Raw genomic sequence first — 16476 nt, forward strand, 5'->3', positions numbered from 1 at the left:
TATGTATATTCCCAAGACTGGGAATATCTAAAAATTAATTTTGTTTTAAAAACAGAATACTAGACTACTATAAAGTAAACTTAACTTTTCACTGAACAAAATATATAATCAAAAAAACCAAATTAAGGCCCTGGCCGGTTGGCTCAGCGGTAGAGCGTCAGCCTGGCGTGCGGGGGACCCGGGTTCGATTCCTGGCCAGGGCACACAGGAGAAGCGCCCATTTGCTTCTCCACCCCTCCCCCTCTCCTTCCTCTCTGTCTCTCTCTTCCCCTCCCGCAGCCAAGGCTCCATTGGAGCAAAGATGGCCCGGGCGCTGGGGATGGCTCCTTGGCCTCTGCCCCAGGTGCTAGAGTGGCTCTGGTCACGGCAGAGCGACGCCCGGGAGGGGCAGAGCATCGCCCCCTGGTGGGCAGAGCTTCGCCCCTGGTGGGCCTGCCGGGTGGATCCCAATCTGGTGCATGCGGGAGTCTGTCTGACTGTCTATCCCCGTTTCCAGCTTCAGAAAAAAAAACCCAAACAAACCCAAATTAATGGTGAAAAATAAAATTTCACATTTGACCTATAAATCAAGTAACAAAAAGAAAAGCAAGATTTGCTTTGAATTCCATTTCTGGAGGCAAACTTCATTTCAGGGCCATGAAACATATAAATGTTTGTATACATTATCATGTTCTGTTCTCCTAACGTCCTACTTAGTACTCAAGTAGAAAAAGAAGCTTGAAAGAAAAGTAAACATCATAAGGTACAAAGGCACCATTCAATGCATTTTTAAAAAGAACATGTTATCACACAGTAACTCAAGCCTCTGAAAGAAAATAATCATAGAATTGTACACTTAACACCTATATTTTTTAACCAATGTCACCCCAATAAATTTAATTAAAAAGAAAATAATGCAGTAGTAATGTTCTCCACCATATAAAATCCCTACTTCAAAAATCTAAACAGGAAACCTACCTTTCCTATTCACAGTATTATTCAAAGAATCAAAAACTTTTTAAGATTTTATTTATTGGTTTTAGAAAAAGGGGGGGAGTAAGATAGAAACAGAGAGAAGAGGGGAAGGAGCAGGAAGCATCAACTCGTAGTAGTTGCCTCCCATATGTGCCTTGACCAGGCAAGTTCAGGGTTTTGAACCAGCTACCTCAGCATTCCAGGTCAACACTTTATCCACTGCGCCACCACAGGTCAGGCAAGAATCAAAAAAGGTGGAAGGAAATTTGGACATCGACCAGCTGAACTATCCCCAAAATAAAATAAGATGTCCAAAATTAAATGTCAAGTTCATAGTAGAGTCACTAGCAAATCCAAGGCTTATGATACACAGGAACAGTGCTTTATACAGTACAACTTGGCTCTCTCAGCACTGATTCCCTAAAAGAAACATGAAAACTTTTAACAGTCACTCTCTATCTTTTTGGATTACAAATGACTATCTTAGTTCTTACCAAAGTATTTGAAATAAATTAAACAAGCTATAGCCAGTGTAATATTAAAACCACATATAATAAGTATTTTAAGTCAAGATTTTTCAATGCCAAACAGTATAACCCATATGGAGACTATGAACTGCATCACATAATTCAGTTCTCTCCCTTCCACTTAAAACCAACTCACTTCTAGGGTTAAGTAATAATAAATTTTATGCTTGTCTATTTTCTCTTGGTTAATTCTGAGAGAAATAAATGTTCACTAGTCATTCAAAGTATGATCTTTTGGAAAATGTATCTCTTAACTTCACCAATTTATCAGGGAGTCTGAAAACACAGCATTTATTTTTATCACCAATTCTTTGCTCTAATTTTCAATCTCTCAGTTTAATTTTTTCAAGTTTTGGGGGATTTTTTTATTTGTTCATTGTTGGAAGAAGCTTTAACCTATCAACCTTTCAGTGTGTAGTATGTTAGTGTGGTCCTATTTTCTCGTAACTGGCAACCAAGAAATGTCATCTGTTTTATGTGTTTTGACATGCTTCCAAGAGACAGGGCTATAGAGTCCCTGGTATAAACAGCTGATGATTACTGAAGCAAGAATGGAACAGAGGAGACTGGAATCTGTTGATCTGAAAGCTAGTGCCATCTCTCCAAACAAATAAACAATACATTAAGAAAAATGTATGGAAACTATTTAGTGAGGTATTCAAAGCCCTTCCCATTTTATTAAAGAGTATTACAAGTAGTCCAGGCATAAAAATAACACCAGGAATATTTTCTGCATATTAGAAGATAAAATAAAATTTCAATGTATGACAGTTAATGGGAAGATTTAAATATACCTTGAAGTTACTGGGTATTCTATATTCCAATGGAAATAAGTTAATCTTCACCTTTCTTAAGAAACAGAGTTCATGTATGAAAGAATTTACTTATTTGGCAAATTATCTTTTCAGTTTTAATCAAAAGTTGATGAGTAAACTTACTCTAGATGAGTCATAAGAGGGGCTTGGTTGACCGCTTGTTCCCCAAGATGTCGTACTTCCTCGTTCATCCATACCTATGGAAAGAAGAAAGTACAAGATTCAAAAGGATACTATGATGGATGTGTCTTTGGTATGGTATAGCAAGTGTACATACAGTTCAGTGAGTAGCACATGCATTTGGGTGTTAACTGGTTGTATATCAATTCTTGTCTCAGAAACCTGTAGAAAATAAGTTATGTGACAGCATCTTCATCACTGCTTCATAAAATGCCCTATACACACTGCAGAACTTCCATACCAAAGTCTTTGGAGACTAGAATAGTGCATAATTTAGCTCTCCATCTTTATCCCCAACTATTGCTACTTCTAAGAGTAGAGAAACCCCCACCGCTTTCTATAGTTTAGTGCTGCTTGCATGAAAACACGAAGAATTTAGCTCTAAAGGATAAGCCTTAGAAAATGAAGCAAGTCAAATAACTGTTCAAGTGAATAAAATTGGTTTCTATTAGAACACTGATTAGACAATCTTAAATGAACGATAGCAAACCATATCAAATCAACATTAGTTATATCAGAACTAGTCAAAATGTGACAATTCATCCTAGTAAAGTCTCTAAAATCTGAATCTAAAGGAGTAGATCCACTCTCATGAAAATTGCAAAGAAAAAGTCAGAGAAAGGATCATTAACTATTAACAACAAAACAATTTATTGTGTTTCTTAATTAATGTACATTCTGAAGCTTTGGTTCCATTATTTCCACCTTCCACTCAGTCCCCAGAAATCCCCTTTCTGGACTGAAAGAGTTGGGGATCTCTCAAGCCAGCAAATTCTTTCTTTTCTGTTTTAAGGACTAGTCATTTTCATCCTTGACTCCTATTACGGTATACTGTACCAACCCCTTCTGAGCTTCTTTTTATGATGAAATACAAATATTTGACTTCTTTTGTTTCATCTTTGCATGTGAAAACTCTAGATGTTGCAAAGCAGTCTACTAAGTGTAGAACCTATTTTTCTTTCTTTCTTTTTTTTTTTTTTCTTCTGAAGCTGGAAACGGGGAGAGACAGTCAGACAGACTCCCGCATGCGCCCGACCGGGATCCACCCGGCACGCCCACCAGGGGCGACGCTGTGCCCACCAGGGGGCTATGCTCTGCCCCTCCGGGGCGTTGCTCTGCGGCGACCAGAGCCACTCTAGCGCCTGGGGCAGAGGCCAAGGAGCCACCCCAGCGCCCTGGCCATCTTTGCTCCAACGGAGCCTTGGCTGCGGGAGGGGAAGAGAGAGACAGAGAGGAAGGAGGGGGTGGGGGGTGGAGAAGCAAATGGGCGCTTCTCCTGTGTGCCCTGGCCGGGAATCAAACCCGGGTCCCCCGCACACCAGGCCGATGCTCTACCGCTGAGCCAACCGGCCAGGGCCCCTATTTTTCTTTAAAAAAAAATTTCTTTAAGTCATGTGTGATTTAGATGAGAATGTGATGTGTAGTCAGTTAAATGCCCCAAATTCCCCAGTAACAAGTCAACAGTGGGTCTTTCACAGGGACTGAATTACCAACTGAAGGGTTATGTGACAAAAAGCAGAGAAAAGGAAGTCAATTTCTAAAGTATAATTTATTAATTACTAACTCAGTTAGTAGAACCCTAATTAATTCTTTTAATGATCCTGTACTTCCTATACTAGTAATTAATATATATAAATATTTTTTAAAGTTTTTAAAAATACTGTAGAGAAATGATGGGTACCTGTTATAACAGGACCACACTCCAGGCACAATTTCAAGTGAACCCAAAGCTTTGAAAATAGAGATTATGTATAAAAACATATTTTCTTCATTCTTGGAGAAATCTTATTAAAATTCTATGTTTAAGAAACATTCTAAAAGTTTGGGACATGTGTTATAAAATCATACTTTGTTACTATCTCTCCAGTATCACCTGTAGGTTTTCTTCACAACCAACCTTAGGACAGCAGATAGAATTCCCATGAGACCCGACTCAAGACAGAGGCTACCATTAACCTACAAAATCTACTTATATCAAACTATTTTCTTTGTAATATCATACTTTCCATTTGCAATTATTTTTCCACATGAGGTAAAGCTTTTGAATACTAAATAGTTAAAGTAACATACAAAGGTAAATTGGCTACTAAGAAAGCAGGGTCTCAGATATATGTACATCCGTGTTTACGGCAGCACTATTTATAATACTCAAAAGGTAAAAGCAACCCAATTTTCTATTGAAGGATGAGTGAATATACAAAATGTGGTATGTATGTATGTACACACACACACACACACACACACAAAATGGATTATTATTCATTCTTAAAAAGAAAGTTCTTACATATGCTAACACATGGAAGAACCTGAAAACATTATCATCATGTTAAGTTAAACAAGCCAATCACAAAAGGACAAATACTGTATGATTACACTTACATGAGGTACCAAGAGCAGTCATAAAATTCACAGAGATAGAAAGTAGAATGGTGGGGCTCAGGGGAAGTGGAGGAAATTATACTTTCATTGAAAAATTAAAATATATAATGAAAATTTATTTTGATGATTGCATCCTAATGAAAATGATCAGGCCATAATTTACTCAGTCAAGAATTAAATTGTCTTTTATCAAATGATTAATCAATAAGGCCTTTGTGTTATTTTAAATACATTTGTAAAAGAGAATATAGAAAAGATGAGCACTTGCTACAGAAAACAGACCAAATTTAAAAGGATGCGTGAAATTCTGTGAAAACACATAATCAATTTTCATCAAGTTGACACTAATTACTTCCACAGCATGAAGAGCAAAGATTAATTAAATAAAATGGTAATTAATTAAGCCACCAGCAAAAAAAGTACTACATACCAATAACATTAGACATGGCAGGGAGCTCAAAGGACACTATAGAATAACAAGGATCAGGCTAGGTTTTCAATTCAGAGCTCTATAGTTGTATTGTTACTATATCCAGACTCTGAATAGAAGGTCGTGGCTGGCACGGACAAAGGCAAGAGTCATCTTCAAGCATCAATGACTCCTTTCTGCTGAAGACAATGTCTGTACAAACAGAATTATGACATGAATAATAAACTTTCCAAAGCTTCAGCCATAACATCAAGGTAAGCAGAAAAAAAGAAATTACACATAAAATAAACAATACAGAAATTATATAACTTGATCAAAATTTGAAAAACTATCAACAAGAAAATACACCATATTTACAAGACAGTAATTAGGAGAGAAAACATTCCTAATTTAATTACATCTAAACCATTACTTGTCATATATTTTCTTTCTTTCCCATTTCCACTGAATCTACACCATATCAACATTTTTAGAGAAGTCAGTTCCATAACTGACAGATTAAAATGGTAGATGTAAGAGAAAGTTTATAATAAAGTGACAGAAATAATTGTCTTGTTTAATTTTCTAATATATTAACCTAATCTACCCCAAATAATAAGATTAAAAGTTAATGAATAACTTAATACAGAAATTAAAATGACCCTTTTCATTTTTAATCTTTTTTTATTTACATAACTGCTTAAGTACCTGCTTTTCTGAATAGAACAAATTAAAGAAAATTCAAACACATATTTTGAGTCCATGGGTCCCATTTTAAAAGGCAAACAACTTTTATTTAATATTTTCCAGTAAAGAACAAACATTAAATTTAAACCTTAGATCAGGCCAGTTGGCTCAGCCTGGTGTGTGAATGTCCCAGGTTTAATTTCCAGTCTGGGCACACAGGAGAAGCAACCATCTGCTTCTCCACCCCTCCCCCTCTAGCTTCGGTCTCTCTCCTCCCCTCCTCCTGCAGGCATGGCTCAATTGGAGCTAGTTGGCCCTGGGTATTCAGGATGACTCCATGGCCCCCACCTCAGGCACTTAAAAAATGGCTCCAGTTGCAATGGAGCAAGGGCCCCAGATGTGCAGAGCATCATCCCTTAGTTGGCTTGCCGGGTGGATCCTGGTCAGGGAGCATGTGGGAGTCTGTCTCTGCCTCCCTTCCTCTCATAAATTAAAAAATAAAATTTAAATTTTATATCTAAAAACAATAGTTTGTAAATTCAAAGAAATAACTCCCTTCTTTTGTAAAACATTTAATAGAGAAAGTAACAAAGCAAACCCTAAATTACTTCATATACAGGAGATTTCCTAAGAGGGCTGGGACCCTAGAGAAGGAAAAAGGGTGGAAACCAAATTTTGAGGTGTCAGAGAGCAAGACTTCTGGTCCAGCAAATAAACTTCTTGGCAAAGTTCAATATCTGCATTACTCTTTCTCTGAAGAACTCAGTTATAGTGTACTGCTGCCTATCCACTGTCACCATCTTTTGTTTTTGACCAAGTGTGTTCTCTTTCTTGAGTTAGTCATAAAATTCTCTCACAGCTTCTATCCTATCCCTTCTTTCATTCTTCAAGTGGAGAGTCCTAGATGTTTTTAACCACTAGGAAAAACTAGAAATACATATTTTTGGGGGGAGTGACTTTTATGTGCCCTAAACACCCATTATTCCCCCACAGGAGCCCCAACAGTTCAGAGTTTGAATACATTAAGCACTATTCAAGATTTGGTGAGGTTCAGACAAGACCTGCCTGGAGGTAAAAGGGGTCAATGAGCAGCAAAGCTGCAGAGCAGTTCCTTCCCTTCCCACTTGCCACTGGCAGACCTACAACCAAAAATTCTGCCACTCTAGACTAAGGGACTAGGATAAAGTGAGAAATGGGTTTAGAATTGGGAAAATATTTTGGCAGTAATAGGGAGGTCAGTGAGTTGAGAAGGGATGAAAGGAAGAAGGAAGGTGGCAAAAAGAATGAAGAGAAAGAGTAGGTAGGATGTCCCTGCAGCAATGCTGGTAAGAAAAAACAAGTCAATACAGTCACTCTGCTTAACATCATGACCAAGTTTACCCCTGTGGAAAAGAAATACATATTGTTGGAAGTGCACAGAAGATTGTATAGCTACTGATCTACTGCTCTCTCAATCTCTAACTCCATCACACACACACACACACCACTCTGCCTTTGGTTGCACTACAAAAATATAATAAATCCCAATATGGATAAATAAGGGAAAGAGAATATACTTTGCAGGAATGCCATCTGCTATAGGGTGATTCAATAAGTTGATGAAAAAAATCTCACTGGAGAGAGCTATATCAGATAGCCAAAGCTATGAATGTCCCTTCAATAGTTTCTTTACTCAATTTTATTTCTGAAGCAATGGTATTCCTTTAGATAAGATTCAAAGCCAGAGATCAATTATAAAACAATATACACCTAAAAACCTACTACCACCATTTTTATTGTATTTTTCAGATTTTTTATATACAATAAATAAATCTACCAAAGGTTTTTCTAGAAATTCACTGTGAAATGGGGTCAATTAGAATAGCAGCAAAGCCTTTGTGTTTTTGCCATGCATCAGTGTTTTTCAACCACCAGTCTATGAATCATTCTGCAAAAGCGTTAACCACTCTGATCTTATAAGATGATTATAGAGTCCATAACCGGCGGTTGAAAATCACTGCCATATATTAATGAGAAACAAATAAAATAGAAAAGCTATGAAAATACTAAAATTGTAAAGGAATTTAAGAGAAGTTAGACATGCTGTTTTATAAAGTATATAATATTGGTTATAGAAATTTTTATTCATAAAAAATTGAGATTCTGTACAATGAACTGCTAAATAAAAGTTTGATTTTTTTAAGTTTCTAATAAAATAAGACCAGTAAAAAGATGAGGATTTGCCTTCTCAGGTCATCTTTTTAAAATTCAATCACAATTTGTTTGCTTTTTTTTTTTTTTTAAGATTTTACTTATTGATTCTACAGAGAAAGGAGGAGGATACGAGAACTATCAACTCAGTTACTTCTCTTTAATTGTTCAATGACTGTATGTTGTTGTACGTGCCTTGACAGGACAAGCTGAACTGGCAACCTCAGCCTTCCAGGTCAACACTCTATCCACCGAGCGCCACACACTTGCCTCTGCTCGGTATTGTTAAAAACAAAGATTTATAGGCAAGGAATTGTAGTGCTACTGTACACTAGAAAAAAGTAGTAAACACAAAGCTAATTTCAAGAAAATAATTAATTTTGAAAAATAACTTTCAAACACAGTTATTTTACTATGTAATCGTTATTAGCCTCATTACTATATGTAACATGCCCTGTAAAGATACAATTAAACAGGATAGTCCAGTTATTTAATCAAGAACATCAGATGGTCAAAAGGAAAGGACAGGTCTATCTCTTCAAGAAAAATAGAAACAGTGTGATGGCCACAGATTGAAACTAAGTTCCCAGAGGACAAGCAGGTATTTTGTACCACCTTGGGGACTGCCTAGTGGCCTAATATCTTGAGGATTTGCTCTGACTGAAAAGACATTCTAACCCTGACAAAGCTATTGAGCTGTCTCTAAACTTCCCTTAAATAGTTGTCAAGTCTCTGGAGCCTTTCTACTGCACCTGAGAAAAAAAATGGAATACTTCTTTCCAATCTAAATACCACAGCGCTTGCCTAAAACACATTGCCAGTTATTTCCTTCCATGGGGCACTAAAGACAGTCAACTTTTTTTCAAAGTACAGTACTTGATTCCTTTCTCTGAGTCTAGATGAGTCTCTGCAAAAACTCTCCCTACACAATTTTCAGTGGTACAATCACATTAGATTTACTTTACAAACATTTCCGAAATCTAATCTATGACTATTTTTTTTTTTTGTATTTTTCTGAAGTTGGAAACGGGGAGGCAGTCAGACAGACTCTCGCATGCGTCTGACCGGGATCCACCTGGCATGCCACCAGGGGGTGATGCTCTGCCCATCTAGGGCGTTGCTCCGCTGCAGCGGGAGCCATTGTATAGTGCCTGAGGCAGAGGCCACAGAGCCATCCTCAGCACCCAGGCCAACTTTGCTCCAATGGAGCCTTGGCTGCGGGAGGGGAAGAGAGAGAGGGAAGGGAAGAGAGAGAGAGAGAGGAAGGAGAGGGGGAGGGGTGGAGAAGCAGATGGGTGCTTCTCCTGTGTGCCCTGGCCGGGAATCGAAACCAGGACTCCTGCACGCCAGGCTGACGTTCTACCACTGAGCCAACCGGCCAGGGCCTATGACTCACTATTTTTAACATGATTATTTTAGCCCAAGCCACCATCATTCCTACAATAGTCTCCTCAAGGGTTTCTATTCTTTCCCCACTTCTGCTATATATTCTCCACAGGGGAACTAGGATGACATTTTAAAAACAACTCAAAGCATGACAATCTTATGCTCAAAATCTACCACTGGCTTTCCATCTCATTCAAAATTAAATCCAATTGTCTCCAATATTTTGCAGATTCTGCCTGCAACCTCTTTCACTTCATCTCCTACTATTCTTTCTCTTGTATTACTTTATTTCAACAACATGGACCCTGCTTTTGCTCAAATACACGAAACATGCTCCATCCTCAGGGCCTTTTCACATGCTCTTTCCTCCTCATAAAACGCTCTTCTCCAGATATCTGAAGGGTCTCTTCCCCTTAATTCCTTCAGGTCTTTGTTCAAACATTATCTTATGGGAGGATATTTACTATCTGTCTTTCCCCAAAACATTGAAAGCTCCATGAAAAAATAAAAAGAATGCCATCTATTTTATTTTAAATACTTGGTGCCTAGGATAATGCCTGACATACAGTAGATATTAATAAACATCTGTGGAAGAAGTGAATGTATAAAGTGAAAATAATGCATCAGTTTAATAAAAGTGGGGCTAAAGACGGTTCCCTATTTGTTAGCTTCTCATTCCTCTGTATACAATAATCAAAACCAATATTCTAAATAACTGAATAGAACTTTATAAATCCCAATGTGAAGCAGCTAGACTGTAAATGACTCTATGAACTAGACAAGTAACTACCTCCAAAGTGAAAAGTTTTAGAGAAACTTAAATCCTCACTAGGCTTGGTGGCTAAACCATACAGAGACCTGAAGTACCACTACCCTGAAGTGACTTCGATCGTATGGCCTTCAGAAAATCACTTTATATCCACAATAGCACAGCCTAAGTATACTGCTATAAAAGGAATTGTAAATCAAAAATGTTTCAAAAAGTTTTATACACTCAACATGATGTAGGGGTATTTACAAATGTGATTAAAATTTTAACGATTCTCTTAAATTTGGTAACACTCTTCTTTTGTATTCCCTTAATCAGTCACTCATTGTATTAATTTCTACTTCAGCAATATTTCAAGTAACTACCCCATTTTGTTCTGTTCACATATACAGTGCTATGGATCAGGTCCTATGTATTGCTTATTCTTCTATTATGTTTCTGTTCCAATCTGCAGTTAACATTGCCAGCACACTTATCTTGCCACAAACATAACTTGGATCCCTTCCATTCACTCCTCAAATGTGATCCCCTGCTGCTTTAGGAATAACATTCACTGAACTCCTGAGCATAATATTCTGCAAGGTGGCCTCAATCTACCTTTTCAGCTTCACTACTTAACCAAAAACTCAATGCTCCAGGCCTCATCAAGACATTAATCACTCCCCAAATATGTCAAGACTTGTCACAGATTTATATTCTTCTACTATTGTTTCCTAGGCCTAAAATATCCACCCTTATCTTTCCCGCCACCAATTGAATTTCTAATTTTGAATCATCCTCAGCACTAGTTTTCAAAGGCTGGTCTATAAAAGAATTACCCACCCGATATTGTTTATGCCAGCACAAAATTTCTGGCAGACCAGCTGTTGAAAACCACTGACCCTACGATCAAATGCCCTCTCCTCTGAGAAAGTGTTCTCCATCACTAACTCTAAATTAATCACAGTTTTTCAGAAATATTTGCACTTACTGTATCTTGAACACTCTGGTTGTCTCCATGTAGATCCTACCAAAAAACTTCTATAATAGGCAACATACCTTGTTAATCTCTACTGTCTTCTGGAACCTAACAGAAGTGTGGTTTTCAGCATTAAAATGTTAATAAACTGGTTAAGAATATATAAAATTAGGACATTTGCTTAAGAGTCTGTTATAAAAATTAAGTAACTATAAAGATGGGTTAAAAAGAAAAAAATCCAGTAATTACTATTTTCAAAGACAGTATTATTTTTCAAAGCAGCATGAAAATATGGAGGAAATCTAAAAACTGACCTAGTGAGCTCAGCTTCCGATACAATGCCGTAAGCTCCTACTAATAGCTATCATAAATGCGGTGGGGGGGGGTAATATAAATATAAAGTAGCTACCTAAATGCTCTAGAAGTGAACAAAACTAGGTTGATTTAGGTTGAAAATATAAACACAGAAGATTAGAATGAGTTTCTCTTTTTAACAGCTTTTAGAGATCAGTACAAGTGAATTTCCCATTCTTTTTTTTTTCTTAAGTGAGAAGCAGGGAGGCAGAGAAACAGAGTCCTGCATGTGCACTGACCTACCGTGATCCACCCGGAAAGCCCCCTATGGGGCGATGCTCTGCCCATCTGGGGCTGTTGCTCTGCTGCTTGGCTACTGAGCTATTTTAGCGCTTAAGGTGAGGCCATAGAGCCATCCTCAGCCCCCACAGCCAACTTACTCTAACCAAGCCATAGCTGTGGAAGGGGAAAAGAGAGAGAAAAGAGAGAGAGAGGAGAGAGAGAGGGGAAAGAGAAGGGAGAGAGAAGGGAGAGGAGGAAGGGTGAAGAAGATGGTCGCTTCTCCTCTGTTCCCTGAGAATCAAACCTAAGACAACCACACACTGGGCCAAACCTCTAACACTGAGCCAACTGTCCAGGGCCTTCCCATTCTTAAAGCTTTATCCTGTAGGCAAGCAGCAGCCACAGCATGCAGGAATTAAAATTCCAAAAGAAACACATGTCTTTCTGGCAAGACAAAATAGAGAGCAGACCAGCACAAGCACAGTCTCCAAAAAGAAAGGACAGAATCCCCAAAAGGGGAGAGATAACAAAGCGAATTCCCAACTTTTTGGTATATCTCTAAGTCTTCTGGCTGAGCGCTGGAGCACACATTCATACGGCAGGCCCAAGGCAGTTTGCAGATGGGGCCAAAAGAATCAGATTGAGATCTGAACAGCTGCCAACCTCAGGTAAGAGAGAGTTTCCACTTTAAGTCTAATCCAATTATTGCTCATTAAAATAAGAAAATCAACTCCTTGATGTAACAAGAATGAAACTAAAATTTCCACAAATAACATTCACAAATCCACAATATAATATAAAAGTTCTTGACAATAAAATTTGACCCAATCTCAAGGGAAAGGATCATCAAGAGAGGTTAATCTCAAGATGACCCAGATATCGAGATTTTCAGACAAAGACATTAAAGCAGATATGCTCAATGAAGTAAAGAACATATGACTGTAATATAAAGACTGAAAATTTCACAGAGACAATTAAAAACCCATAAAATAACAAATAGAAGTTTTAGAAAGTAAAATATCTAAAAACTAATTATTGGATGGGTTTAAGAGAAGAATGAAGATATGATAGAGAGAAAGAATGACTTTGATGACAAAGAATTCAATTTGATATACAGAAAAAAAATTAAAAGAAAATGATAAGGACCTTACAGATATAAGAGAAGATATTTAAAAGTTTAATATAGGCATAATGAGAACAAGCTAGAATAGGGAAGGAAAAAAAATTAAGAAATAATGGCCACAAAATTCACAAATGTGGTAAGATACAGATTTACCAATTAATGACACTAAGTAACCCAAATCTAGACACATCACAATCAAACTTCTGAAAACCAAAAATACAGAGAAAATCTTGAAAGTGGACAGAAATGAAAAAACATTATATAAAGAAGAACAGTTCAAATTATTGCAGCCTTGTCTTCAGAAAGTATGGATGTCAGCAGATGTGGAAACATCAATAAAGGGGACAAATAAAAATATTTATTAATGTTATAAAAAATTATAACATTTTCTCATAGGAGTTACAGTATAGTTAGAAATACATATGACAAACAAAACATAAGGGAAGACAGAGGTGGGGGTAAATAGATCTATAAAGTTACAAGATGTCTGCATTTTATGTGAAGTGGTACAATATTAATTCTAAATAGACTGTGAGAAGTTCATTATGTATATTAACATCCTTAGAGAGGCTCAAAAAAGCAGAGGTTATCACTATAAAGCCATCTAATAAGTTAAAATGGAATCCTAAGAAATAGCCAAATCCAAAATAAGTACAGTTGAACAGAATTCGGATTAAAAAACAAAACATATATACATACATACATACATACATACATACACAAATTAGAAGACCTAAATCCAACCATGTGATAAAACATTCGATTTTTGTCTAGGGGGGAAGACAGAGAAACAATCAAATAGATACTACTCCTTTCAATGAAAACAAATCTCATTGCTCTGTGAGCTCATAAAGTTCACATTTCTGCTCTCTGAATAAGACAGTTATATCTGTGTTTAGTGGTAGGTAAAGGAAGATGAAACCATTATAACTGTACTTACACATTAAACAAAAAACATACAGTACTGTACCACTGTGAAAACTGCATACAAAGGTTTTTGGTTTATTTGTTTGTTTGTTTTTTATAGTACCCATTAGGATCATAAGTCAGTACCAATAAAGCAGCTTCTGCATAACTATCAAGTAGGTTTTAGTGGATTTTTGCTGATTACCTAACACAATTTGCTATTTAAAAACAGCTGTGTGAGCAATTACTATTCTTAACTCAATTCCACAAACAATTCTATTCATTTCCTGTAATGAGGCCTGTGTACTCTCTACACTCAAGTCTTACACCATTAATTCCTGTAATGGCAGCACACTTCACCTCTCCCAGAGGAACTCCGTAAAAATGCTTCCTTCATATTTTCCCTATATCTAAAAATCTCCTCTTCAAGCCATCACTCATTTCTCCACAAAACAAAAACTTTCACTGACCACCTTCACTCTTTACAAGTTATTTGCTCACTCACTGATAAATCTTTTGTTACCACCTAGCCTCTTCCTAGATAGACCAGACCAGCAAAACCAAATGCCATGTACACACTCTCACTCAGCCTTAAGCTCAGTTCTGTATTTTGCATCTTCAATCACCAAATTTCTGCTGGTAGCTTTCATTTGGCTCTTCTGCCATCATTCAAAACCTATCATCTCTAAAACCAAACTCTTCAGATAGCCTTCATCTCTTCCTCATATGCTCTGGACAATAATTATTAATACTTCTAATACTACAGGTCGTACTATAATATACAGAGGTGGGTAAATGTAGGTTTACAGTTGTGAATACATGAAAATCTGTTCTTATATAACTATTAGTTATTGTATTATTTGTCTTATTATTATTAATATTATATTACTGTTATTATTTCATATCCTTACTTATGATTTAACTTTTAGGTAATGATGGCTGATTATGTAATCTACTTTTGCCCAACCCTGTTTAATAGTTCAGGTCAACTATAGACTTGTAGATTGGCATTATTTTTGAGTCTCCCTTTGCTTCTCCCTCCACTCTTTCTATATTGAGTGTTCCTTATAAATGTCTTCTGAGGCAGCTTTTCCATTCCTACTTAGATGCTTTTGCTGGAGTCTATTTGAATCTTCTTAAAACACTATTTCAGAATAGTTCATCTGCTTGTAATAACCTGCCAGTGTAATCTTCCTAAAACAATCCTTCAAAACACATTATCCAAAGACTTTAAAAGTAAACACATCCATTACCCACTGCTAATAAAGTAATTTCCAAATTCTTCTATCTGAATTGGAATACTTACCTGTTCTACAAATGTTTACTCTCAATTATACTAGGGTTTGTCCCTCCTATGTTAAAAGCCTTTGAAAACCCAGTTACAATAGCCTCTGCTTTTCCAACCCTAACAGTCAAAACCACTAATTTCCTGGTATGGTATACAAACTGTCGAAGTCTAGGGAGGATTCTAGGTACTAATAACACAGAGAACCTACTTCAAGGAGATGTGCTCAGTGTCTTACCATTCAAACTCTCAACTGGAACAATGAGGCATATTCATTACACATAGTACCATTCACAAAAATTTTCATTGCTCTAATTCCTCTTAGCACTTCTCCTCTACAGTGAATAAGTCTTAATAGTTTGATGCTCACTTCAAATTTCACCTCTGCTATACAACTGCCCAACCTCCCTAATCTTTACTGGGCTCTTAATACTTGAATCATACTTCTAAATCTATGTCACATAGCGCAAAAGTTACAATATTCTTAAGTAAATACCACTCAATATGTGGTCTCCAATTAGTTTAAGAGCAAAGAACACATTCATCTCTTATTCTATATCACCCACCATGATGAACACACAGCTGAAGATCAACAAAAAACTTTTTACACACAAAACGACATTGTTAATTAATGTAAGGAAAGGGTTTTTTTTAGTAGAAACTATACCTTTAAACTTACCTACTTTTAGTCACTCTTCCGAGTCCCATTGGTGAACAGCATGAGTTTGTAATAAGCCTTCATAAAAGATACAACTGATAACCAAAGCACAAAACAAAAGTATCTACACTAGGAAGACACTCAGGGGAAACCCCAACATTACAGTGCTCTGGAATGAACGAAAACTCGCTGCTTCACACTAATGTATACTTATGACACCACCATGTAAGTAAAAATTACTGCCATGTACAGATTATTAAATTTTGAACTCTCATAATCATTATCCACTCTTAAAAAGATAAATTTAATTCTTTTAAAAACACCTACAACTTGTAAGGATGAATAATTACACCCACAAGCTACCCACGCATCCAACTTCTGGAGATACTAAAACTAGTTGGAAAAGTTGGATATTGCCTATGTAAAAAAAGCATATCACTCTTGAAATCGCTATGAATATTCTTAGTTTAAAAATAGAATACTTATCAAAATTATTTACCAGGAATTCAAAACATACATTAAAAATAACCTCTGTTTATAACTAGACTATAATCCTGACATAAAAATAAAATCTGCACCTAAAACTTACATATTGCTTGTGAACATTTAAAATGATACACTTTGGAAAACTGGCAGTTTCTTAAAAGAGAAAAACACATATACAGAGGGTCCTC

General features: G+C 36.7%; 1 protein-coding gene across 9 annotated transcripts in view; it reads right to left on the reverse strand.

Moving 5' to 3' along the window:
* The window catches only part of TCF12 (transcription factor 12), a 374569-nt gene that overhangs the window by 232509 nt on the left and 125584 nt on the right, over nucleotides 1-16476 (reverse strand). For all 9 annotated transcript variants that reach the window (XM_066276118.1, XM_066276120.1, XM_066276117.1 and 6 more), the window contains one exon: nucleotides 2420-2493. In XM_066276118.1, the coding sequence (XP_066132215.1) occupies nucleotides 2420-2493 (74 nt within the window). The remainder of the gene's footprint in view (nucleotides 1-2419; nucleotides 2494-16476) is intronic.

Source organism: Saccopteryx bilineata, chromosome 4, assembly GCF_036850765.1.
Source record: "Saccopteryx bilineata isolate mSacBil1 chromosome 4, mSacBil1_pri_phased_curated, whole genome shotgun sequence".
NCBI classification, from domain to species: Eukaryota; Metazoa; Chordata; class Mammalia; order Chiroptera; family Emballonuridae; genus Saccopteryx; species Saccopteryx bilineata.